The following is a 26,017-nucleotide window of genomic DNA, read 5'->3' on the forward strand; positions in this document are numbered from 1 at the left end:
TCAGAGTCAAACAGTTACTTTATTTATGTTCAGGTAAAAACATGAACCTGATGCAGTAAATTATTGCAGATCTTAGAAACCAGCACATGAACGATTTGGGGCCAGGAGAACATAACAGTGGCGCCCTCCCCTGGCCGCACAACTGCAGGTGCACACCACAGTTTGTTCCAAGCCAGCAGTGCAAAGAAAAAACAAAACAAAATAATAATAATAATAATTATCAACTACAGCAAGAAATAAAGACAATATAGAAAATTTAAAATAAAAAAAAAAAAAGGTCAAGCAGACATTCCCACCTGGAAACCGGGTGTCAGACTGCATATAAACTTTTTTGAACTCCTCGCTAAATGAACTTGAAATGCTCTCTGGCCACGACGGGATAAAAATGCGACTAGCCAAATTTATTGTGCCCAGCTACATTATGCGTTGGGGGGGGAGGGGAGGCGCACAGCGAGCGCCACTCAGACCCCCCCACCCCCCATGACGCCCCCATCCCCCTACATCCCTCGACCCCCCCTCCCTCACACGTCAGGGTCAGGTGGGGGCGACAGAGAGAACCAAAGAGGTGTGGGTGGGTGGAGGTGTGGGAGTGTGGGGGGCCATGTGAGGGTTGGGGGGGGGGGGGTGGCTGAGTGGGGTGGAGGGTGGGAAAATGTACCTGATCGGCGCCGCCGGAACGCCACCTCGACTCAGGGTGACCACAACAAAACAAACAAACAACATAAGAGTCACTCACGGCTGGCCACGCCCCCTCCACCTCCCCCGCCCTCCACTCTCAACCAATCGCAACATTAATTAACCCGGAGCAAAGACACGCCGCAGAGGAGTGGGAGGGGCCAGCATGTGAACTGGAGGGAGGGGGGAGGGGGGTGTGTGTGAAGTAGGTGTCATAGATGGGTGGAGGATGACCGGGGGGAGAGGGAGGGGGGGAGCAGTGGCGGGGGGGAAACCCAAAAAAACCCAAAACAAAACAGAAAAAAACAACAAAAAGAAAAGAAAAGTGGAGGAAAGAAAAACCAGGCTCGTCCATCCTGGAGCCGTCTGTACAAAGGATCTTTGGAGCTAACGTAAACCTAGCCAGCCTGCTCCCCCCCACCCCTCCACTTCCCTCCCCTCTCCGGAGCCCCACCCCCTTTGCCCCGAGCCGAGCCGAGCCACAGGTCCGCCAATCAGGAGGAGACGTCCCTTTTTTTTCTTCTTCGTCTTCTTTTATTTCTCCGTCGTGTTTTAAATATCACATAGCGATGCAGTTTAAAATGTCACCCAGATGTTTTCATCTTTTTTTTTTCCTTTTTTTTTTTAAACATTACTCAACTACTAATATAAGTTTGACTCTTTTTTTTTAACATTTTAACTTCTGTGAGTCATGGAACATCTCTCCGGCATTTTTTTATTATCATTTTTAAACATTTTTCAGAGAGAGAGAGAGAGAGAGAGAGAGAGAGAGAGAGAGAGAGAGAGAGAGAGAGAGAGAGAGAGAGAGACAAAGGGCAGCAAATATATATATATATTTTATATGTATATATATATATATATATATATATATATTTCAGGTCTTGATTTTTTTTGCAAGCTGCTTTCCTCTAACAGGACAGCTACACGCGCTGCAGCCTTCATGTATTTGTGTGTGTGTGTGTGTGTGTGTGTGTGTGTGTGTGTGTGTGTGTGCCTGTGTGATTACAAAAAAAAAACTAAAGAAGGAAGTCATGATTCTCGTCGGCTGCTGTCAAAGGCATTTGAACGTGACGTGGTGGCGGCGGCGGTGGAGGTGGTGGTGTGGGGGAGGGGAGGGGAGGGGAGGGCGGGGCAGGTGTTGGGGGGGGCGGTGGAGGGCGGGATCAGGAGAGGTGGAAGGACTGCTGACCCTCTCGGGCCGCGATCAACAGTTTCTCTCTCATGGTCTCTATGCTGGAGTAGTCAGGCAGCTTCAGGTAGTTGACGCAGGTCATGACCGACGGCAGGAAGTCGTCGGGGTTCTCCGTCGACTCGAACGTCTTCCGCACAATGGTCAGCGGCGGGTTGAGGCTCCGGAAACCTGCCGGCGGCAGACAAGGCGAGGAGCCGGTCAGTTTGTCAGCAAGTAATGCATAATTTAAAAGCAAAAAAGGCCAATTTTACTGGTCGCATGAAACATGGCTCGAGCAGTAGTGCCACCAGACACCACTGGGGGCAGTGTGGAGCAGCCGAGGAAGAGGACCGCAGGGGAGGTCAGACAGGAAGTGGTTGCAAGAGGGCAGCGAAGATTGTGGAGCGTTTTAGTCATGGATGTATTATAAGACCTGGATACGGGACTGGCAATATGGCGATTTTTCCCAGCGGCCACAGAAGGTACTGCAGCAAAAAAAATCCTATAGGCCCAAAAAGCATTTTTTTCCCCTCAGAGACCGCACGCAATACAAAAATAAATGCCTTGACAGGACGACTGTGACCTGAAACATGATTCATAGCAAATCTTTACATTGTAGATTTTTCAGTTATGGTCTTTGAGTTCTTTAAAAAAAACCCGATAAAGGCCAGAAAATCAACAGAACAGAGTTTATTCCGGCGTGACATCACAACGTCGTATGTGCTGCTGTGTCTCAACTCGTTCTGATTGGCAAAAAAACTTTTTTGGCGTCTGCGCTGGGTGACAACTCAACTACATTGAAATGAATGGGCCGCCATCTTGGAGTCTGGGGGTGTGGTTTTAGTATGGAAAGCTGATGGCTGCCTCTGTGTGTGTGCGTGCGTGCGTGTGTGTGCTCGTGCGTCTCACCTCCGACCGGCAGTCTGGGGCTCCCTGTCACAAACTGGAGGAAGAGTCTCTGCTGCTCGGCGTCGAAGCTGCTCAACACCTCGAACAGGAAGCGGACGGCACGGCTGTGAGGTTGAAAAAAAAAGAACAACAATATAAAGTCGCAGCCAATGAGGGGGCAGGGGGCGGGGGCGGGGCCGAGCCGAGCCGACTCCCACCTGTCATGTGTGTAGCCGTGATCCGGCCGACAGCACTCCATCAGCGTCTTGACGTCCCACGTCTCTGACTTGCTGCCGCACAGCAGCTGGTCGAGCTACGGCAGGAGAGGAGGGACAAAATAAGATGAGAAAAAGAAAAACGGGCTAAAGTAGGAAAACATATTTCATAAATCATGTAACTAGTTATATTATAGTGTAGTATTATTACGACTACTATTATTATTTCCTATTTTGCATTCCATGATGACAACCTAGCACATTTATTATTTTTTTTAGACGTTCTATTTATTTAACTGTCCACTTTTTACAAAAGAATCTTTATACTTCCACACGTTGTAATTCACATCACGTAAATCACGTCCGCTTTTGAGTGACAAAATAAAAATCTTCCCAATCTTGGAAACACCAGAACCAATCGGAGCCAACGAGAGCCAACGAGAGCCACCGAGAGCTCACCTCCTCCGGGTAGAAGTACTGCAGGTGGTGGAGCGGGAACACCGACTCGAAGCCTTCCCTGAAGGACTCAAACTGCCGGGAGACACCTTCGTTCAGAGTCCAGTAGACCACCAGCTGCACGTGTGGGGGTGGGAGGGGAAGCAACAAGGTCAGGTCACAGCCAGCCTGCAGGGGGGCGCCACTGCCACTGCTGACGCAGCAGAAATCAAGCACCTACCCTGAGGTACTCCTCCAGGTTGTAGATGGTGACGGCCACGTCCTTGCCGCCCTTCTTCAGCTCGATGTTGGGGAAACCGGGCAGCGTGAAGTCCAGGCCCAGGTCCTCCACCGAGCAGCCGTTGATGTTCAGGCTCTCCAGGGCCTGCTGGAGGGTCTCCCTCGTCTGCACACACACACACACACACACACACACACACACACACACACACACACACACACACACACACACACACACACACACACACACACACACACACACACACACACACACACACACACACACACACACACACACACACACACACACACACACACACACACACACACACACACACACACACACACCAATTTCATGTCCTATCCAAAATGCTGCTAATAATTTGTTGCCCTTCATAATATTTCTGCTCTTCCTTTATTTTTTATTTTCAAGTCTTTTGTGTGGCTCGAAATGTTTCTGCAACTTTGGTTTGATTATTCATTTATGAGTTTGTTTTAAGATTCCGTCTTTGTTTTAGGTTGAATTAAATAAATAGGATCCAGTGGATCCTTGCGGTTCTGCCGAGCGGCTCCGTTCTGGTTACCTGGGACCGGTCCTGCTCCAGCCTCTTCTTCTGCCGGATGACGTCCTCCAGGTGCTGGATGGACTTGGCCACGCCGGGGTCGATGTTGACCAGGTCGTGGGAGCTGATGGAGAGCTCGTGCCGCAACATCCACTTGTAGAAGGGCAGGCCGAGCGGCAGGTCCAGCTGCAGGCAGACAGACAGACAGACAGAGGGAGGAGCATCAGCTGAAGATCAATTCTGGGCTTCAGAAGAAGATGAGGAAGAGGAGGAGGAAGGAGGGGAAGAGCTAGGAGGAGGAGGAGAGGAAAAAGGAGAAGAGGGAGGAGGATGAGAAAGAGAAGGAAGAGAGGGAAGAGGAAGAAGAGATGAGGAGAAGGAGGAGGGGGAAGAGGAACAGGAGTAGAAAGAGAAGAGAGGGAAAAAGAGGAGGAAGACGAGAGGAAGAGGAGAAATAGGAGGAGAGGGAGGAGGTGTGGTTACCAGTCTGAAGTCCATGATGGCCTTGGCCATCAGCTTCCCCAGGAAGCGGAACTTCATCTTGATTTTGGCGACGTGTGCTGGTTTGGTGGTTCTGCCGAAGGGGACGGCGAACAGCCCTCTGGTGCTGAACATGTACTTGGTCCCCTCTTGACTCCCTGTGAAGAAGCAGGGCGGCCGGCGGTGACCTCAGGTGGAGACACAGACCCAAACCCTCCACGACTTGTATATACACCACTACACAATGGTGTAGCCCAGATACAGTGACTGTATAGTCAGCAGGGGGCGAATATGTGAGGAAAAACACCTCATAGCAGCGTCAAAACCGTTCAGCCATATTTGAGAGGTTTTTCTAAGTTGAGTTGTTTCCACCTCCAGTTTTTTTATTGCCATATTTAGGTTTTGAACATTTCAAGTCATGGAGACGCAGCTACTGACTGACAAACAAGGCTGCTGGTTTTACCTTTGGGGTTGGCGAGCGTCACCTCCTCCCCCCTCCACAGGCCCAGGTCGGCCCGCTGCAGCTCCTGGGACACCAGGGCGTAGAACTCCAGGGTGGGTCCGAGCCCGGTGCCGACCTCGTTCTCGTACTGGATCTCCAGCATGGCCCTGGAGCTGCCCAGGTCCTGCATCACCGACTCGGCCTGCTTCAGCAGCTCGTCGCGGTTTATCGTCCTCTGAGGAGACCGGACGGTCGACACGACAAAGGGTCAAAAGTCGGCGCTGACGGGCGCCAACACAACAGGATTAGGGGTTCGAGGCTCCGCCTACCTTCTTCCTGTCGAGGCGCGGCGCCACCCGGCTGTCCTGGGAGTCCGACTGGTTGATCTCTGGGTTAGTGTCCAGCAGGCGCTGCATGGCCCGGTCCCGGTCGAACGCCGTCACGTAGAAGAGCATCTGCCGGGTGTCGAAGGGGAAGAAGAAGGGACTGCAGGGGGCGACAGAGAGGCGGAGCGTCAGTCGATGCGTTTCCGTGACCCAAAAGAAAAATTGCGATTTGCAGGTGTTTCCATTGAAGGTTGTGAAGCACATAAGCCCGAATTCTTGACAAGATTTTACGAGAATTATGTTTTTTTTTTTACATTTGTTTGTTGTCCAGAATAGTGGTTATATTTTTCTCTTTGATTACTTTTAAAAAATATTCCGTCTCCTCCTCCGTCCAATCATGATGCGCCATTTTCACTGGTCCCGTGTCACGTCCGCTGACGTGTAAATGCAAAAAAAAAGTGTTTACATGACACTTTTGCAATATTCCTCTATATGGATACATGTGAAAAACCTCCTCATGAGAGCATCAAAACCTTTCAGCCATGTGTGAGAGGTTTTTCCAAGTTCAGCTGTTTCCATCACCAGTTTTGTTTATTGCCAAATTTAGGTTTTGCGCTACTCTATGGGCTATGGAAATGCAGTGAGTGTTCGGTGTTCTAGGAGCTGCTGCCTGGTTGGCTGGTTAGCCGTGCTCCCTGCCCCCGCCCCCTCCTCCTCCTCACCAGGTCTTCCCCAGCTCAATGAGCCAGGTGGGGATGTTGCCCGTCATGATGACCAGCGGGTCCTGCAGCTGGCGGTTGGCTTTGGCCGTCAGCTTGCTGTTGATGAACTCGCTGGTGGCGATGATCTCCTTACACACGGCGTTCTGGAATAACACAACGTCACCGTCAACATTTTTTTGGAGCTTGTTGGAGAAAAATTCAATGTTTTTTTCCTGAGAGCTGAGCTTGTGAGGAATCTTATCATCCAAGTGCTTCCCGAGTCACACGTGCACGTTACGTGCATGTTGTCTGCCGTGTTATTTCATAAAGACACAGAACCTCGTCTTTAAAGAGTGATAAAAAAAAAAAATCTGAATTGTGTCTGTAATGGAAAATAAGCATTCTTGGCCTCCCGTGTAATCTGTTAAATTCACTGTATAACCTTCTGGGGACATTCTCCTCGTGGCCCGCCAGGGTGAGGTACTCGTTGTTTTGTCTCCTCTCATCCTCCCTTCCTTCTTCCTTATCTCGCCCCCTCCCGGTCCACTGGATAAAAGACCTTCTTCTTCCTTCTCTCTTTGCACTTGTACTGGCATTCATTCGAGCTGTTGCACCTGTTGCATCTGTTGTGTTGGTTGTACTTTGTGCCTCGGATATCCGATCATTTATTTCATGTTCATTAAATTACTTATTTACTCAGTATTTCTGCATCAGTAGCTTTGCTCTTTTCCACAACAGTGTCCGTCTCAAAATTGAAATGTAGTTGGGGGGGGGGGGGGGGGGTCAAATTTGGGTTTGATTCCACCTTAGTAGAGCAAAGAGTGGAATGCCAAGATTCTGCCAGTGAACGACTGGTGGAGGGGTAGAGGAGGGGCGGAGCTTACATCATACAGGTAGAACCAGTATCTGCTAATGGAGTGCAGGACCCTCAGCAGCAGGTTGACCTCCAGGGAGGGGTCCTCAAAGGTGATGGTCTCTGGCGTCTCCGAGCTGAGGTACGTCTCCAGGGGGTTGACCACGGCGGGGCACACACCATCTGCAGGCCACGGAGAGAACAGGGTCAGAGGGTGGCGCCGCGTCCAGGGCGGGGAAGGGGGCGGGGCCGGGCACCGCTCCTGACCGTGCCACAGCTCGTCCTGCTTCTTGGCGTTGCGAGGCGACGTCTTGGTGGGAGCCGTCTGGGCGCGGCCCCTCTTCCCCCCCACGGCGTCCTTGCCACCGTCCTCATCCTCTCGCACCGGCTTATACCTGCAAGGGTGGGGGGGGGGGCGTGGGGGTGACAGGTAGACAGGTTCAACTTAACTCCCAATAAAGTCAGTGTGCGACTTCCCACCAGGGGGCGGCACAACGTCGACGATGGCGGCGACTCATGGATCGGAAAAAACCTTCCGATCCGTTGGTGTCGGAACCCGTTCACCGATGACTGGATGGAACGGCCGGAGCAGCGGAAAGGTGGAGGTTGGTGTTACCATATTGTGTGCGTTTTAGTCCAGATGCCGGCTCGGCCCAGCGGGTTGGCCTCGTCGTCCGTCGACTCGCGCTCCTCCTCCGCCTGCAGGCTGTACTGCCGCACCGCCTGGTACACCGTCATGTTGTAGGGCAGCAGGTGGTCGCCGATGTAGAACTGCAGCCGGTGCCGCACACTGCCCGAGTTCAGGAACTGCGCCGCCTGGTGGTGGAGGAAGGGAGGGGGGGGAACCACAGGTTGACGTTAGTTAACATGGATGTGAAATGAGTCGATTCCCTCACAGACACCACTAAAGAAGTGTTGAGATGTTGTGATGTGATACAGTGGAAGACGGCGTAGTTCACTTCTGCGAGCAGTTTTCAACTTCTCACTTTTGAAACATTGTGTTTATATTAAAAGGTCCATTGTGTAATATTTAGCTTGATTTACCATAGTTATATTGGTAAAAACTTAATACAAGTTTTATTTAGATTTTAAATAATAACATATTTCTAAGGAAAGCTGGCGTAGACAATCCAGGTCTACTGACAGCGCGTTTGGGTGACTGCTCGCGTCTCCAACTAAACAAACGAAGTAGTAGGTGGAAGAGGTATTCAGGTTTGGGTTCGCAGGCCACCGTAGTTTACTGGCGAGAGTGAAAGACGCTGCAATCTAAAGTGTAACCACTTGATGTCGCAGTTTCTTTTACAAAATCTTTAAATATTAAGTGTTCTTAAATCTCAACCCCCACCTGACAATTTCCTTTGTTTGGATTCATGGCAGGACGAGGGTCAAGTTTCGTTTCAGAACAAATTTGTACTTTAGTTTGTGTTTTTGTTGTCGTTTTGAGTGAACATGACATTTTGTTTCAAATATTACAGCATTATCACAGGTGGCCTGACCCCAACCTCGGTAAAATTGTCTCATTGAAAAGTTTTTTTGTAGCCCGTTTAGGTGTTTGAGTTGCCGTGGTGCGAACAGACGTACGAGTGACTCGTCGATCTCGTCGTCAGAGCCGTCGTCGTCGCTGTCCTCGTCCTCTTCTCTGATTCGTCCGTAGCCTGAGCAAACGGCACAAAACAGCGATTAAAACCCCGCAGCGGAAACACAGCAGTTCGACTCCTGCAGCAGCGGCGACGGCCGTCTCACCTCGGACCACCAGGTACCTCTCGATGGCCTGCACCAGCGCCAGCGGGTCGATCTTCACCGGGCCGCCCTTCCACTGCTTGACGTTGGTGCAGTCTGGGTGTCTCTGCAGCTGACACTTGAGCTGGTGCGTGTTGAAGAACTTGAGTGCCTGAGAGCCCCTGCGAGACCGCAAAAAAAAAAGGACACAAAAACACATCAGCTTGAGCCCAGAGCGACCACACGTGGGCGCCGTTGAGCGCCAATGCCGACCTGCTGCCGTTGCCATTGCCGCTGGGGAAGTCGTGCACTTTGACGGGGAACTGCTCCATCTGGCTCAGGCAGCTGTTCATCTTGTGCACCAAGGCCAAGTACGGCCCGTTGTCCGAGGTGTCCAGGCGGCCCAGAGGCTCCATCCCCGGGACCTGCAGGCAGAGGGCAAAGGTCTTCACATTCTGCCCTTCTGCAAGTGCGGATACTTGTGTACACAAAAAAATGGCTGATTGAACTCCTTTACTTGAGTAAAAGTAAGAAAGTACAGGTCAGTAAGTAAAAAATTTGCCATGAAAGAAAACAAAACATTGGTTGATCATTCAGCAAAAAAGGAAAAAAAAAAAAAGTTTTGACAGAATCATCAGCGTGGCTCACCGGACAGGAGGCGAAGACGTGCAGGAAGCGCTTGAGCCGCACGTCGCGGCTCAGCAGGTCCCTGTCGGTGTTGGAGGTCAGGTAGAGCAGCAGCTGCTTCACCAGGCCGCTGTGCTGGATCTCGAAGGAGGACACGTCCGACTCGGACACAATACTGGAGATCTCCACCAGGCACTCCATCCCTCCGTCCACCTGGAGGCAGCAGCAGACACCGCGTCCAGTCAAACACTGCTTTACTTCTCTGACTTTGTTACTTATGTTTTCATTTATTGTGTTTTTATCTGGGTTTTTTTTTAAAATGACTCATCTTTAACCTGTTTACATCTTAATGTACTGTGACCTGTCTGACTGTATGGACACCAGCAGTCAACAGTTTGGACACATCCTCTGAATTAAATGTCTTTTCTTTCATTCTCATGACTACAGACATTGCAGTTTCTCACTGAAGGCATCAAAACTACGTATGAACACACATGGAATTATATAGGCAACAATAAAAGTGTCAAATAACTCAAACATCTTTTATATTTCAATTCTTCAAAATAGCCACCAACCTTTCATAAAAAGCATATTTAGAGTTACTGAACATGTTTTCCTTTGCTGTATAATGACATATATCTTGCTCATATATTTGATGTCTTCAGTGTCTGCAGTGTAGAAAGTTGTAGATAAAAAAATTGCATGGACGGGGTGATGAGTGGCGTGACCTCCAGGAATTTTCCCTGGTGAGTGAATTTCTCATTTTATCTTCTACATATTCCTCTGCAGCACTGCAACACTCTGAACTTTAGTTATTGTGGGCAACGTGTTTGCAGTGCAGCTCTGGCTGCAACCGTTTCCTTTGGGATGGATTGCAAGTTTTATCTCAACTCGACTAAGACAGTCCAGCAGGAGGCGGTGGCGAAGGAGAAGAAGAAGAAGATGCTTCACCTGGACGTTGAGCTGCTCGGTGGCTGTGCAAAGTCTCTGGAGTACATTCAGTGCGGGGTTGCTGCCGTCCACATTCTCAGAGTTGAAGTAACGCTCCACGAACTTACTGGCCTGTTCTTTGATCCAGGCTTTAATCTTGTCTCTGAAAAAACAGAAAAAACACACACACACCAGGTTAAATGAATACACGCCTCAAAACGCCAGCAAACAGACACTTTGCCCTGGAGCACACATACCTGTTGTTTGAAATGGAGTCCTTAGGGGGCGCTCTGGCCAGACCGCTGACCCCGGCTGTGCGTGAGGGCTCCGAGTTGGCGTTGTTGGTCTGGGCACCCAGTTTGCCCCAGGTCTTGGGGTTGAGACTGGCCAAGAAGGAGGATTTGGGCGACTGAGTGCTGGTGGGGCTCTTGGCTGTCGGGGCAAAGTTCAATGACACAAAGAAAAAAAATATGAATCCTGTGCAGTGACAAACAGCGAGTTCAGTCAAAGACAACACGGGCGCAACCAAGACCAATGACTCAAGACAAGACGTCGTTCTGGTCATGTGACTCACCCTGATTGTCCACTTTGTCATCGTCTCTGGGAGGGGAGTACTTGGGCCTCCTGGGCCCTCTTTTAGGAAGCCGTTTCCTCTTGAGGACGTCGCTGAGTCGCCTTCAGAGAGGAGGGGAAAGATTCTTAATAAGCATGTTAATAAATTGTTGTTGATGTTGTTAAAAACATGTTAAAACCATGTCACTCTTGTGTGAGTACCTCAAATTTAAAGGTTTATTAAAGTTCTTGGCAAATTGTGTAAGTTTGGAACATTCAGGGCTACCAATGTAAACCAGGCCCCTGCCTGGAATAAGAGTACCATCACATCCCTGCTAAATGGGGTCCTGTACACTGCACCCTTGAAACATAAATAAAACTGAAAATTGAAATTAAATCAAGAGGGGGGCAAATTTTGGTAGGCTTGGGCTGCAGAACCATAACAATGAGTCAGAAACACTAAAACTTCAATGGGCTCTTGGTCCTGATGATGACCTGCTCTGTTTCCAGAGCTGCTAAATCGCTGGGGCGATGCCCCTGATAAAAGAGTGACATTAACGTGCACTCCAGCTTGAGTGCTGAGCTCTGAGCAGCAGCAGGGTCAGGGGTCATGGCCTCACTCACCCCTGCGGGCTGAGGTCCAGGGAGTCGTCCATGCTGTGCTGGAAGCTGGGAGAGCCCAGGTCCGGAGCCGTGTTATTGGCCGAGGTGGCCGACGCCGTGCTGATGGTGGTGTTGCACAGGCTGGCTGTGCCGCTGGGACACGCCTTCGGGGGGCTGGTGACCAGGATGCTCTCCGACTCGGACAGGTTCTTCACCTGGTGCATCACACCTGGAACACAGCAGCAGCAGCGCTCTGATCAGCGACTCTTCACCTTTTTGCTTTTTGTCTCCCCTTCCCCCCCACAGATGTTAACCGAGCTGCACCTTCTCTTCTGAAGTAGACGCTGAAGACGTCAGGCAACTTCTGCATGAGGATCTCGGCCATCTGCAGAGAACCAACTACAATCTTCAGGTCCTGGCTGGAGAGCATGGAGGCAATGTGACTGTGGAGGCACAGAGACAGGGGAGAGGTTGGTTAGTTGGTTGATTAGTCAGTCAGTCAGTCGGCAGCTCCTTCCTTCCAGCTGGAGCAGTGCGGCCTACCTGGACACAGCATGGTTCCTCAGCACATCCTTCAGCAGCTCTGCGTCGGCAAAGTAGATGATCCTGAGGATGGCTCTAAGGCACTTGTGTCTGACGGCGGGGCCGGCCGACGAGCTGTACACCTCGTAAAGGACCCCGAACAGAGTCTTGATGAAGCACTTGGCCAGCTCGGGGTCCTCCTTCATCAGCTGGGCTCTGGCGTCTTCTCTGCGGACCTCCTGATGGCTCCCTGCAATGCACACGCACACACACACAGCAGGTTAGCGCTGCTCCCACATGGGCTCAGCTTGGCTGGTCGGCCTCCTCAGGTGACCCCAGGTTACCTGTGTTGGGGTTGGCCAGAGGGTTGGGTTTCCTCTGGATGCCGCGTGCCGTCCCCGTGTCCTCGTTGATCTGCTGCATAGAGTTGAAGTCGATGGTGTAGACGCGGCCCAGCGTCGACAGGCTGATCTCATCCTCGCCGTTCTGGTGGGCCGTCTGCAGGCCAAGAGGACCACAAACATCAGCGACGCATGCGGGACGCGCAACAGTGCGACAACGGGGATGCAAATTGTTCAGAGTCTTCTTGAAGTCGCCAATCGATTCAAACTAATCTCAATTTACAGAACTGATACAGCGTGTAGTGCGTCATCTAAACCAGTGGGTCACAACTGGTGGAGTCTCAGGACCCACATTTATTCCATGTAATGAAGTCACGAAGCAAATTTGTTCCACAACACTGATTACAGCCGATGCAACGAAGTAAACGCACAAAGGTTCAACGTTAAAGTTGATGCATCAATAAAATAGCAAGAAATAAAACTTAATACTTCTAAAAAATAAAACTTGTTTAGAGATAAAACTGCCAAAATATGTTTGGGCCAGCGGAGTGAGGAGTGTGGAGGACCTGGGCCTACCTCAATGATGCGGCTGTCGATGCGGTTGTATGGGTGCCACAGGCCGCGGTCGTCCCTCCACTGCCAGATGGCGCCCTCTGTGGTCTGAGCGCTACCCTTCTTTAGCATCACGTCCACGGCGAAGATGCCCTCTCTGGGCAGGCAGGGCATCAGCTCACTGTGGGGGCGGGGGGGCGACGATGTTAGTGGAGTCAGGACGGCACCAAGGAATAAGTGGGCAGACACTCCCACCGGTGGCTGACGCTAAACAAAATCACCGTCGACAAGGCGAAGGACGCGGCGGGGCCACCTACCATATGAGGGAGGTTAGTTCGTAGAGCTCCTGAGGGCTGCGAGGGACCAGCTCGATCTGCTCCTGGCAGCTGCCGTTGGAGGCGCCGCACAGCAGGAAGCGCAGCGTCTCTGCGATGTCTGGCGAAACAAACACAAAGAGTCACACGGTTAGCACGCACGCTAGCACTCAGGGACTTTGGATGCAGGCTGGGGCGGGGCTGGGGGTGGTCACTCACTCTGCTTCATCAGCTGCACCGCCAGACACGGACAGTTGGAGCACATGAGGGAGAACATGCGCACCACCATGATGAACATCCCTGAGCTGAGCACAGGGGGCGTCACCACCAGCAGCTGCTGGATGTTGGTCAGCAGGTCCCGGGAAGCCACTTCCTGCAGGAGGTTCTGCACACGCACACACACACTCATTGTGGCGTCATAAAAACGAGAAGCTGGTGTCGCGCACCATCTACACACAATCCCAACACACCTCTTCGTGCTGGAAGTTGTCGACCAGTCGGGCGAAGCAGAGACAGGTGCTCTCCACCGACTTCTTGTCCTGGGGGAGGAGCGCAGAACGCAGAGGTTAGGACTCTGGCTCATAGATGAAGATGTGATTTATAACACAAGGCATCTTTCTGTCACGCTGGAAAAACACAACTGTTGTCTGGAGGAAATCCAAACAGTCCCTGGTCGGTCCAGCTGATCATCCTGCTGAGGGACATTAACCTGCTCAACTCCGAGTGACCTGCTCTCTCCATGTAGGGATTCACCTGGGTCACCTGGTGAGTGAGTCTCGGAGCTTTTGAGTCACTGACTTGGTGTGTGTCTGTGGGTCTCTGAGTCACTCATCTGGTGTGTGAGTCAGTGATCTGGTGTTCGAATCTGTGAGTCACTGAGTCACTCACCTGGTGTGTGAGTCTCTGGGTCAGCAGCGGCAGCGAGTCGGCTACAAAGTGGAACTCGTCCGGGGTGATGCTCTGGCAGCAGTTGGCGGCGATGGCCAAGGCGTTCCTCTGAGCGTTGATGCTGAAGAACTCCAGGTAGAGGAGGCAGGAAGCGAGCCCGCCCTGCAGGGGGCGCACACAAGTGACAGGTTAAGGCGCCGCCTGGTCAAACAGAGACTGCGGTGGCGGCGGGGGGGAGGGAGGATGGGTGGGTGGTGGACTCACAGCCTGCAGGATGGCTTTGCTGTGACGCCGCGACAGCATCTCCAGGGCTGTCAGGGCCTGCTCCGCCACGTCGATGAACTGGATCACCTGAAGCTGCAGACAAGAGGGGGGAGGCTGGCGTTAGAACAGGAGAACTGAACTGAAAGAATTTATTTGGAACACGTACAATAAACATGACAAGCAAAAACATAACAAAACACCGCACATAGTTCAAAAAAGCAGTAGGAAGAAGTAAAACACTTTAATTTTCCGCCCCTCAACTATTCTTCAATTTGTATATTGCTACACAGGGAGCCATTATATATAAACACTCGTTATAAACATTGTCATAGAGGGGGAGAAATAGAGGGGGGGGGGTGCGACCAGTCTGTACCTTCTCCAGGAAGACAGGAATGGCATCGACCACCACGGCGGAGGAACGAGGCAGCGCCTCCATCATGTAGGTGAGCGCACGGGAGGCGTGATTCATCTGGAGGGAAATAAAACACAGACGAGTCCCACACGGTCCACACACACACAGGAAGCGGAGGGGCCAGCACTGAGGGCCACCTGCATCTTCTCATACTCACAATATCAAAGTTGTGCTCCATCTGTAACAGCGTGATCTGTTGTCAGGAGAAGAACAAAGACAAAGTTACAGTCGGTCTGACGACGGCGAACCGGGATTGACCTCGGCGGGCTGCAGGACGGACAGACGGACGGAGGGAGGGAGGGACTGACCAGGGCGGGCACCACCGTCTTGACGGGGAAGCCCCCCAGCGTCTCCTCGTTGCCCATCACCAGCAGCTGGCACATCTCGATGGCGGCCTGGAGCTGCTGCGACTCGTCGCCGGTAGCCTGCAGGCCCTGCAGGAGCTGCTGGGCCTTGGAGCCTGGAGGGCAGGAGGAGAGGGTCAGACTGGGCATAAGAGTGGGAGGTGGAGGGCGTCAGGGGTCAAGGGCTCACTGCACTCACTGGCTCCGCTGCCGATGGTCCTGTGAAAGAGCTGCGACATGCGGGGTCCCAGGGGCCCGAAGAGGTGAGGAGGGAGGCCCCTGGCTTCCAGCAGGGCTGAGGGGACACAACCAGGAACAGGAAGTCAGCTGACCAGGAACAGGAAGTCAGCCGACAGCCACAAAGCCACGGGTGGGTTGCAAGAGCTGGATAACAAGACTGCCAATACGGCCTTTCATACAATTTTTTGCCCCAGTGGCCACTTGAAGTATTGCAGCCAAAAACCCCATAAAGCACACAACACATTTTTTCCACCATTAGACCGAAAAGCAAAAAAAAAAAAAAAAGGGACGACCTTTGACCTCAAAAAGTTCATAATAAATCTATTGTAGATGTCACAATCATGAACTTTTAAGATTTTATATTAATCTATATATAAATATATATATACACAATACATAAAGATTTGTATCCTCAACGTGACATCTCGGCTCATTCTGACGCATCTTGATTCATCACATGTGTTGCAGAGGCATTATGGGAAGTGACACTCCTGCTACAGGCTCTATGGAGGCTGCATGACGCCGAACCCCAAAAACTTTCTCGGCACGTGCGCTGGGTTTGGCGCAGCCATGTTGGCTGGGCTGGAGGCTCCACCCCCTGGCCTGCAGGCCCCGCTCCCTGCCTTGCAGGCTCCGCCTACCTTGAAGTCTTCCCATCTCAGAGTCGTCCGACTCGCTCTCGCCGGACGTGGTCATGCCCACTGCGCCGGGGACAGAGCTGGAAGCTACACACACACACAGACACACAATATCAGAGGTGTGGGCAAACTACGGCCCGCCGAACTTGAGCAATTATTGTTTCATTTTTTTCAGTGTTTTCAGAGTCATTTTAATTAAAGCTCTTAACTACAGTTGGGCTTCTAAGACGGATATTTTGCTGTAACGCTTTTGTCCATTATTTCACATTAAGGCACATATTTTCTACATATTTACTGTGTATTTTCTTTCCCCCATAAGTCAAATTTTACAGAAGCGCCTTGGTCTTGGCCCCGCCCTCCTACCTGAGGCTCCCTGCGACGCCTCGTCGGTGCGAGCGGCCGAGGAGTTGGCTCCGTCCTGGTTGTTGTCGGAGTCAGCCATCTTTTCCTGTCGGCGAGCGTCGGCTGCCCCACGCTTGCCCAGGCCTGAGCCCCGCCGACTGGTGGGGAAGAGAAACAGCATGCGAGCGAGTGAGCGATCTGTTTATTCAAGTGTCAAACATCATGATTGGTGCTCAGCTCTCACATGCATGGCAGACACAAATTATTAACACATTGGTCAAATAATATTTCCATGTGTGTGACACACACAAAAGTTAATGAGGTCGGTTTCCTTTAGTAAAAATGTAAGACTTTAAGAAAGTGAGAGATTCTGTGCACCCCCAGCACCGCCCTAGTAATATAGAGCATTCCACACACACACGCACGCACGCACACACGCACGCACGCACGCGCACTCTCTCTCTCTCTCTACCTGGTGCTGGCACAGGAGCCCGTGGTCTTCTGCTGGCGTGTGCTCCGCCGATAGCTGGGGAGCTCTGCTGGAGGAGACTCGCTGCGCTTCTTAGTGGACTTTCTCAAACCTGCAGTAGCAGCACAAGGAGGAGAAGAAGAAGATACGTCAGGAGGACCTAGAGAAGCAGCTTCTTCTACCGGCGCCGCAGCAGGTGCTTCGTCTTTCAAGGCGTCAAACGGGGGAAAGTTTGCCACGTTGGGCCGAAAAGACCTTTATGATCTGGAGCTAAACTGGTGGCCACAGTGTAACACTGACTGGCTGGCTGGCTGTGTATTAATAGCAGCAGGGTGACCATGACCCCGCCACGGGACAACCTTCCTTCTAAATCTGTGACTCGGGACGGAAAATAAAACCGGCGGCGCGAAATGCCTCTGAATTCTTTCCAACTTTGTGAGCTTTTCTACCGCCAGCAGCAGCCGGAGCAGTCACTCCAGTTCTGCGCTAATAGCGAGAAACTGCAGGCGCAAGCAACACAGCAGGACGGCTACTCACCACCTCAGCAGCAGCAGCCACCTGTGCGACCACAACATGTGAGAGCTAACGAGGCTAACAGCTGAAGCTACAGACCGATGCCCCCCCACCACCACCACCACGAGCTGCTGTGACACCAGCTGAGGGAGGGAGGAGCTGCGTCACCTGCTCCCGCCCCCTCGGACGTCATTTCCTGGTTTTTCTTCCAGCTCCAGTCCGTCTGAACACCATCGGCCCAAAAGTTTGGACACTCATGTAAATCTTTTTTTTTAATCTTTAGTACTTCCTACACTGCAGATGGACACTGAAGACATCAAATCTAGCAAGATATATGCAATTATGCAACGTTGAAAAACTCGAAATATGCCATTGATGACAGGTGGCTATTTTGAAGAATTGAAATATAAAAGGCCTTTTCATTGGTTCCTACATAATTCCATGCGTGTTCATACGTAGTTTTGATGCCTTCAGTGAGAAACTGCAACGTCAACGGTCATGAGAACGAACGAAAATACATGAAATTCAGACGGTGTCCAAACCTTTGGCTGCTGGTGCACTGCAAACCTCTGTCAGATCAAATGGCATCACACACAGTCAGCGCAGCCGGGAAACTCATCGGCTGCGAGGCCCACTTGAACACCGCAGGGTGAACAGTGCATTTAGCCCTCTGTTTGCAGCCTGCTGCTAAACCAATGCTCTGCCTTGACCTTCCGTTTATCTGATGAGGGTGGACGGGGTGGGGGGGCCGTATCCCGAGGACGGAACCCAACACCGGCGCCGGTGAGAGGGGGAGAGTGATCAGCGCCCATTGTGACATCACAGCGGGCTGGCACATTTTTGTGTGAAAAGTGGAGCAGCGACAGAAGTTTAAAGGGTGACAGGAGGGCAAGAGAGGGAGGGGGGGGGGGAAGACGCTGGTGGTCGGAGGAAGTGGATCAGGTTTCCGTGGAGACAGCTGGACACAGCGGGGGGGCAGCAGGTGGCGTCACACACACACACACACACACACACACATGCATTTCCCAGGAAATCTGCTGCTTTGTTTTTAATGACTTGAAGGAAATATTGTGATTCTGGAAGGAGTCTTTGTGCCTGACTGACTGACTGACTGAAGATGAACTCCTAAAAGTTTTAAATCGCGAGTCATTTTTACCTCAACGCAACATAGCACATCAATTAAAACAACAACAAGTAACATGAAAAGGTAGCGCGGCAGCAATAACGAACAGCTACAACATGATTTTTCCCAAATTCTGATGCTGAATTTTAGTATTGGGGGGGGGGGGGGGGGGGAGAGAGACTGACGTTGGTGGTTGTCGCATATCAAAGTTCTGGGTCCAGGCCTGGACTGAGACAGACACACACACTAGCTGCGTTTCCATGACCTCTAGAATTGCACAAAACCTAAATATGACAATAAAACCTGGTGATGGAAACAACTCCACTTGGAAAAAAAAACCTCTCCAATACGGCTGAAAGGTTTTGAGGCTCTCATGAGGAGGTTTTTCACACGCATCCATATGGAGGGATATTGCAACAACACTTTTTTGGCATTGGCACCTCAGCGGATGTGACGTACGGGGTCATGTGACCAGCTGACTTCAAGGAGGAGCCGGAATAATTTTTTCAAAGTAATCAAAGAGAAAAATATTTAAAAAAAAACATTCTTGCCTGGAATCAACATTGAAATGCAGATTTACGCAAAGAATTACAAAGGGAAATGAGGGAGAAGGGCCTCCTCCCAGTGCGGTCCTGCCAGAATTACATTCAGTGGAAACACCTGCAAATCGCAAGAGTGCTTTGTCGAAATTCTGAGAAATATCGCTTTGATTTTATTTCATTCTGTCATGGAAACACAGCTGCTGTTGGGAGGAGCCCCACCACACTCCTCCTCCTCCTCCCCCCCCCCTCTGCCAGTGGTCTGACAGCTGGTACTCACTTGCTAGTTTAGCCTGCAGACCCGACGGCCCGGGTTTGGAGGTCTCAGTCTTGGAGGAGCCCGGCAGGGACAGCTTGGGCTTGGGCAAGTTGACTTTGGGGTTGAAACGCGCCGCCCACTCAAACTTGGACGAGCCGCCGCCGGCCGCCTTGGCCTGCTCCTTGTCGCGGGTGCTGCGGCGTGGGGAGGGGCTGGAGGCGGAGCGGGAGCGCCGCGCCTTGCTCTGGTCCTTTCCCTGCTTGACTCTGGCGCCCTGCGTGGCGCCGCTGCTGCTGGTGCTGCTGCTGCTGCTGCTGCTGCTGTTGGCGACGGCGGGCGCGGCGGTGGTGGCGGTGCCGCCGGCGGTGGAGGAGGCGGACGAGGTGGACGAGGTGGAGGCGGAGGAGGTGGAGGAGGAGTCCGTCACGTTGCTACACCCAGCTTTGGCTGAGGCGGCCGACTTGGACGCCAGCTTGGTGGGTTTGGCGGTGCGGCTGTGCAGGGACCCCGCGGCGATGCTCAGGTCGGGGGGAGGCTCCGCCTTCTTCCGTCTCTGGACCGGCGGGGCCCCGGAGGCCTTGCTCTTCTTGCTCTGGCCGCGGCCTCGGCCGGACGCTGCTGCGGGCGCCTCCGCCGCCGCGGGCGACCTCTTCCTGGACTTGGCCGGCCCCTTCCGGCTGTCGGAGGCGTCTCGGCCCGGTGGGGGGGGTAGGGACTTGGGCTTCTTGGGCGGGCTGGGCCCGAAGCTGCTGATCTGGTCGGGCGCGTCGCTCCTCTTCAGGCCCCGAGTGGCGGCTGCGTCGCTGCTCTTGGACGGGTGGCCGGCTCGCTCCTGCTCCGACGTCCCCGCTGCCTCGGCCTCGTCGTGCAGCACAAAGGATGCCACGGAGAGCGAGAGGGCGCTTCTGGAGGGCGGGGGGTGGGGGACAGGGGTTAAGGGAGGGGTGCAAGTTAGCACCACACCGACAGACCGACCGCTGCGCGATGTCATCATTCTGAGAGATGGCGTGCGTACCTTTTGGAGCTGTGGCCTCGGGACTGGCCAGCAGCTTTGGGAGCCTTGGAATTGTGTCTTTGACTGTCAGGAGGGGAATTTGCTTTGTGTTTGACCTGCTCTGACTGCAACCTGCAAGGCCGGACATTAAAGAGTCATTCCGGCAGTCCCCACATCATTCTTTCATTCCACTCTGTATGTATGTACACTACCAGTCAAAAATCTGGATGCGCCGTCTCGTGCAAGTTTTTTTTTCTCTTTTTTATCTTTACAAATTCCTAAACTCCAGGTAGACACTGAGGACATCATGTATCATTTATGTAATTACAGAGCAAAGAAAAACACGTTCAAAAACTTTTATGAGGAATTGAAATATTAAACCAGTTTTTACACTTTTGTTTTTCGTATGCGTGTTCATACGTAGTTTTGATGCCTTCGGTGAGAAACCGCACGGTCATGAGAATGACAGAAATTCAGAGGCTGTGTCCAGACTTTTGACTGCGAGTGTTGGTCTGAGTCCGTGCCCACCCTCCACTGCCCAGACAGCGGCTACAACCTACTCTCTCCAAACACTTCAGAACAGTCGATCAGGCGTCGACGCCGTCAACGTCGCTCAAAACTGAAAGCGCATCACTGCCGGCCAGTAGGACAAAGAACAAAAGAAAAAACCCTGCATGGCTTTCTGGCAGTAAATAATAATTTTACATTGCATTGTTAAATAATAACCATCGTTGAGAGATATCAACCAATGGGTGGTGAGAAAAAAAAAAAATCGCAGCAACCTAGTGCATTCTGGGATATATCGCCCGGCAAGCGCACTCCTGTTCACAATAATAATGCATTGTGGGATACATGGAGTGAGTGCCGACTACAGGGTGGATCCCGACGACGTTCACTCAGCGAGCTGCGGGGGTTTCCGGACGCGGCGCTCGCGATACTCAAGTGTGAAAGAAGGGAAAAACAAAACAAAACAAAACAAAAAAAAACCCAGATGGAATGAGACTTTAATTACGAGCCTGACTTAAAGCCAACTTCCGTCTTTGATCAAGCAGCAGGTCTCGGCGGAGCCACGGCTGCCACAAAACCTTCCACAAAGTTCACAAAAAAAAACAACAGCGACGGGCAGTGGGCGGGGCCTGTGCAGTCAACTCACCTTCCTGCGATGGTGTGGTCTTGTGGCTGGGCCGCGGCAGTGTTCCTCTGTGAACGGCGCAGTGACCCCCCTGGATTGGAATTAGGCCGGTTGGACATTGGCACCTCTCTCCTGAAGGGACATACCCTTTCTAGACACTACCATTCACTGGGGGGGGGAGGAGGTAGAGAGAGAGGGGGGGGACAAGGGGGGGAGGGAGAGAGCTTAGCAGTCTGACCGCAACACACACAGAACTGCTATAAAGCAAAACAGCCTCTGGGACCTTGTATACAAAAAAAAAAAAAAAACAGCTCTCTTCTGATGAATAATAACTGAAGGCAGATTTCAATTAAGCTGCTGGATTTTCATAGCATCTCTAGGAAGCCGAGCAAAAAAAACAACAAAAAAATAAAAAATAAACAAAAAACACGGTGGTCTATTTGCCACAATCAGACTTGGAGCATCACAACAGCACAGTACTGTGAGTGAGGCCTCCAAGTCTTGTTTCCACATTAAACGTGCACACGACTCCGGTACACATCAACTCACTCATGACGCCGTCAGTGAGACAGACAGACAGACCCTGAGACCCCAGCAGATACAAACTGGCTGTAATGAGCGATCCAACACGGTAACCAACCAGCAATCCACTCAACAAGGAAAAAAAAAAACAAGCAATATGATCTCCGCTCTAGATCTCACGAGCCCACCGGTGGCCCGGTGCAGATTGTGACCTGGTCGTCCTGGGAGGGGGGGGGCATCCTATCATCGTACTCACCTGTTTTTTCCTGAACAACAGAGATCGTTGTTGAGGAAAGTTGTGTAAGAGTGTGGTGTAAATGTGAAACGCGGCGTCTTTTATGTGATATGAAATTAAAGAGACATTAAAGTCCTGGTGGGCCAATCACAGCAGCCCATTGATAACAAAGCGACTGAACGCACACAAACATACACGCGCGCGCACGCACACACACGCACACACACAGCAGGATAGCGTGATCAACGGTGACCCCTCGGCTGATGACTAAATACGTCACAGTGTCGGGCCGTTCCGGGGCCGGTGGTGGGGCCTAAAACACTGACAGCGCACCGACTCTTTGTTTACCGGGTCCCGGCGGGGCGGTTGTGGCCGGTACCGTCCGCCATCCTACTCCCCGGTGGCCGGACTACCCCCAAGCTGGCCCGCGGGCTCACACGGCCACAGAGGCCCGAGCACAGACGCTGCTCGCTCTCATTTTGTTGCCGTCGGTTCGGCGAGGCCTAAACTTCTGACGTAGTTTCCCTGCCGTTCCAGACTGCTAGCGCGTTTAGCCGCGTTAGCTCATCGGTGACAGTATAGGTAGCTGCGTTGTATCCGCGTCGACACACAAAACACACAATCACGTTTAGCGAAGCTACAAGAGCGCTAGGTGGCCTGTGGTATCGCACGACCCAACCCGAATAGCAAACAGGGTTCGGCGAGGCTCGGTGGAAATGCGTAGTTGTCGTACCGGTGTGTCAACCCCCCGACTGAACGCAGAGCAGAGCCCCAATCCGAGCCGCTTCCTTGTTTGTGGTCCGCTCTGATGGGAAGCGGTCACGGTCCTAACGGTTCTGCGGAAATTAAGACTGTTCAACGACTTGTAGGAGAGGGGGTGGGGGGGAAGCCCCGTTTAGCCAAACATCTTAGCTGGTGGAAGAGCCGTACATGTCACCGTGGCTACGCAGGCTACCTTACCCGTCAAAGCAACCGTGAGCTAAGTTGATATCGACACAGCCGTGACACACGGCTCCGTGTCTGGCTGGCTGGCTGACGATCAACTTTAAAGAAACAATACACGTCACTCAACTTCGCTCGCCGTCGGTGCTGCTGCTCCAATCAATATTAATAAACGTTCGCATTGTCGGCTAGCCAGATGACTTGCTGTTCCTCTCTGGTGGAGACGAGACCATTCTGAGCGACAGTCAACGCGAATATTAAGGACAGTCCCGGAGCTAACCACCGCTAGCTCTCTCTCAGGATCGCTCGTGTTTTCGAATCTGACTCGGGGCCTTTGTTCAGTTTAGTTTAGTTTAGTCACTCATAATGATACGTGTACATACACAAATAAATGGCTAACAAAGGATACAGCGACAGCAAAATTATATTTACATTGCCAGTCTTGTCACCACATCCACTGGCTAGCCTTGAAAAGCTAACGTTAACCTGACAGGAAAAAAAACAACAACGCACCGCTGTTGAAGAAACGACACATCGACAAAGTGCACGTCACACCTTCGGGATGCATTTAAATTGTGTTCATAGAAGCACAATAATAACTTTAGCATAGTCAGCCATAACGGCTAAACATTAGCGGGCTAACGATAGCTTAGCACAAACAGGCTTGTTTCTCTCCATGTCGTTCACTCGCCAACGACACCGACACTCACAAAACAAACACTCGGCCGTGAGCTGAACACCTAAACACACCACCGTTGCCGTAGTCGTACCTCAAATATCAAGGTTCGTGTGGCGGCGGTGAAGCACTGACCTTATCGGTGCTGAATTCGCTGCTCCGAGGAGGCAGTCGCGCAACTGACGCTGAGAATGAAGAGTCAAATAAAACACACAAGAGAGCGTACGGCTATTACCAGCTAACCTTGGCATGCAGGCTAATTAATATGAGCTACTAGCCGTGTTGTCGCTCGGCTAAGGCTGTGCCAGCTCACCACAGTAGTGGCAGCTAATGGGATTTATTAGGTAAAACAGTCTGCTTTACAAACTCGCGGATTCAATTGTCTGGGGGTTAATTTTTTGTGTCCGAGTTTGACTCAAATAAATTCACAAGTTGTCCGGCTAGCTGTTAGCATGTGAGCTAGCTAGCGAGAGAAAGAGAGAGAGTGAGAGAGAGAGAGAGAGAGAGAGAGAGAGAGAGACAGAGTGAGTGAGTGAGTGAGAGAGAAAGAGAGAGAGAGCGAGAGAAAATGGGGAAAAAAAGAAATGGCCTCTGATACCTTTTAGACACAAAAAACAGGAAAGCAGGAACGGGATTCGAGAGATTTTCGCCGAGACTGACTCATAACTCCCCCGATGTATTTCGATATCAAACAGCCTCGAAGGTGAGCTGCGACACTTTTGGCCGCGATGTCATCATCGTAAAAGAAAAGACCACCTCTTGTGTAATGTTGTTACCTATTTGTTCCAGTGTTGTAGTTGTAACAGACTGTGCATCAGCAGCTCCCCTTTTCTCTCTAGCGCTGCTACTTTCACATCAGCTGAATGCTCACCAGGGCAGCGGCGCCTGTGTGTACATCCGCGCGATTCATCCGCGTCGGCGGTGGTGGGGGTGAGAAGGGAGGGAGGGAGGGAGGGACTACTTTGTTTGTGAGCCTCAGTTTTTTTTCACGTCGTCAAGCCTGAAAATCCGGATGCGGAACGCAACGCTGCGCAAACGCACGCACGCACCGGACACGCGGCAATCACGCGCAGTGATCTCAGTCCTGCACTGTGAACAGTGTGAAAGTAGCTCGTCACTGATCCAAAAGTATCGCACCGCGACGGCACGCAGCCGGAAATGAACGTCTTGCACTTTACTTTTGATTGGGGTTGTGTTTTTATTTTAACCCAGTTTACTGCGACACGAGATGTGAGATCCACCCGACAGAGACTCGGTTCGAACTCGGGCAACTGTGGATACTCCGCTCGGCAGTTCTCGGCTGTTGCCATGACGACGGCGTTGCGTCCAAGATGGCGGCCAGGCCAGGGCTGTGGGTTGCTGCTGCTTCTTATTTTCCTTAAAAAAATAAAAATAAAAAAACTAATTATTATTATTATTATTATTATTATTATTATTATTATTATTATTATTATATACACATGTCTGGGCTTTTTAATGTTACGAGGGAGATTCGCTAACAGCGGCAGGTTTCTATGCTGAAACCTTAGCCAATGTTAAGCTAACCATAACAAAGCACATTTATATTTGACTCCGTGAGTCAAAATAAACGTCGTTTAAAATAATAATAGTCTCTGGGGGACAGATCTCTCTCACACACGCATACACACAGGTGTGTGTGTGTGTGTGTGTGTGTGTGTGTGTGTGTGTGTGTGTGTGTGTGTGTGTGTGTCCAAATATCCATTCCACTTACAGACATCATTTATATATATATATATATTTTTTTTTAAACAAAAAAAAAACCAGACACAATCTGAAAGACGATTACAATAAACACACAATCTCACTTTATTTAACACCGGTGTGCAGTCACTTGTTGTCAGTTACATCATGTTTTCTACGCTGTGCAGAGAACATTGAGGATTATGATATTTACTATTTATTAACCGTTGTTTTTTGTCCAGATTTTTTTTTCCATTGCATTATGCAGCACTTTATTTTACATTTTCTAATAATTTCATAATTTCTAAGGTTTTTAAATATTTTTATTTAGATGTCATAGAGAGGTATGTGCGAGCCCCTTTAGTCGAAAGTCTTTTCAACGTTTCAACGATCCTTCGTTCGTTCGTCGTAACGTCATCACCACAGGAGCTCCATTGTTATTATTATTCTTCTCATATTGTTAGGCGTGAAACTAGTTGGCTGTGTTTCGAGGGGCGTGGGGGGTGGAGAGAGTGAGACATTGTGAGGCAGGACAGTGAGACAGCAGAGAGAGAGAGACACAGAGAGAGAGAGAGAGACATTGAGTGAGTGGAACAGGAAGAAATCGTTTAATTCAAGCTCCCTGTGTTTCACTG

At 51.2% G+C, this 26,017-nt stretch overlaps 1 protein-coding gene across 4 annotated transcripts; it reads right to left on the minus strand.

The window, feature by feature from the left end:
• trip12 (thyroid hormone receptor interactor 12) lies at positions 1-24,614 on the minus strand. Of its 4 annotated transcripts, XM_076014936.1 has the most exons (41): positions 24,458-24,613; positions 21,328-21,474; positions 20,196-20,306; positions 19,202-20,085; positions 16,750-16,858; positions 16,299-16,435; positions 15,939-16,022; positions 15,257-15,352; positions 15,022-15,173; positions 14,871-14,906; positions 14,675-14,770; positions 14,302-14,394; positions 14,038-14,199; positions 13,620-13,688; positions 13,369-13,534; positions 13,153-13,270; positions 12,860-13,016; positions 12,287-12,440; positions 11,964-12,192; positions 11,745-11,863; positions 11,442-11,649; positions 10,840-10,940; positions 10,523-10,697; positions 10,287-10,428; positions 9,357-9,548; positions 8,982-9,133; positions 8,733-8,890; positions 8,571-8,644; positions 7,606-7,805; positions 7,257-7,384; positions 7,021-7,172; positions 6,158-6,300; positions 5,439-5,595; positions 5,131-5,344; positions 4,671-4,825; positions 4,209-4,373; positions 3,626-3,790; positions 3,409-3,522; positions 2,953-3,047; positions 2,756-2,859; positions 1-2,035 (listed from the first exon to the last, which is right to left on the minus strand). In XM_076014936.1, exons 2-41 carry the CDS (start codon positions 21,423-21,425, stop codon positions 1,839-1,841), a joined length of 6,261 nt encoding a protein of 2,086 aa, XP_075871051.1. In that variant the 5' UTR covers positions 21,426-21,474; positions 24,458-24,613; the 3' UTR covers positions 1-1,838. The 4 variants fall into 4 exon arrangements, with proteins under 4 accessions (XP_075871051.1, XP_075871047.1, XP_075871048.1 ...); XM_076014932.1 differs by having other exon boundaries at positions 7,021-7,384; positions 24,458-24,614; XM_076014933.1 differs by lacking the exon at positions 24,458-24,613 and adding an exon at positions 23,817-24,062 and having other exon boundaries at positions 7,021-7,384.
• Between the last annotated feature and the right edge of the window lie 1,403 nt (positions 24,615-26,017).

The sequence above is a fragment of the Nelusetta ayraudi genome, unplaced genomic scaffold, assembly GCF_046127955.1.
Source record: "Nelusetta ayraudi isolate G7.1 ecotype Tasmania unplaced genomic scaffold, CSIRO-AGI_Nayr_v1 ptg000175l, whole genome shotgun sequence".
NCBI lineage: Eukaryota > Metazoa > Chordata > Actinopteri > Tetraodontiformes > Monacanthidae > Nelusetta > Nelusetta ayraudi.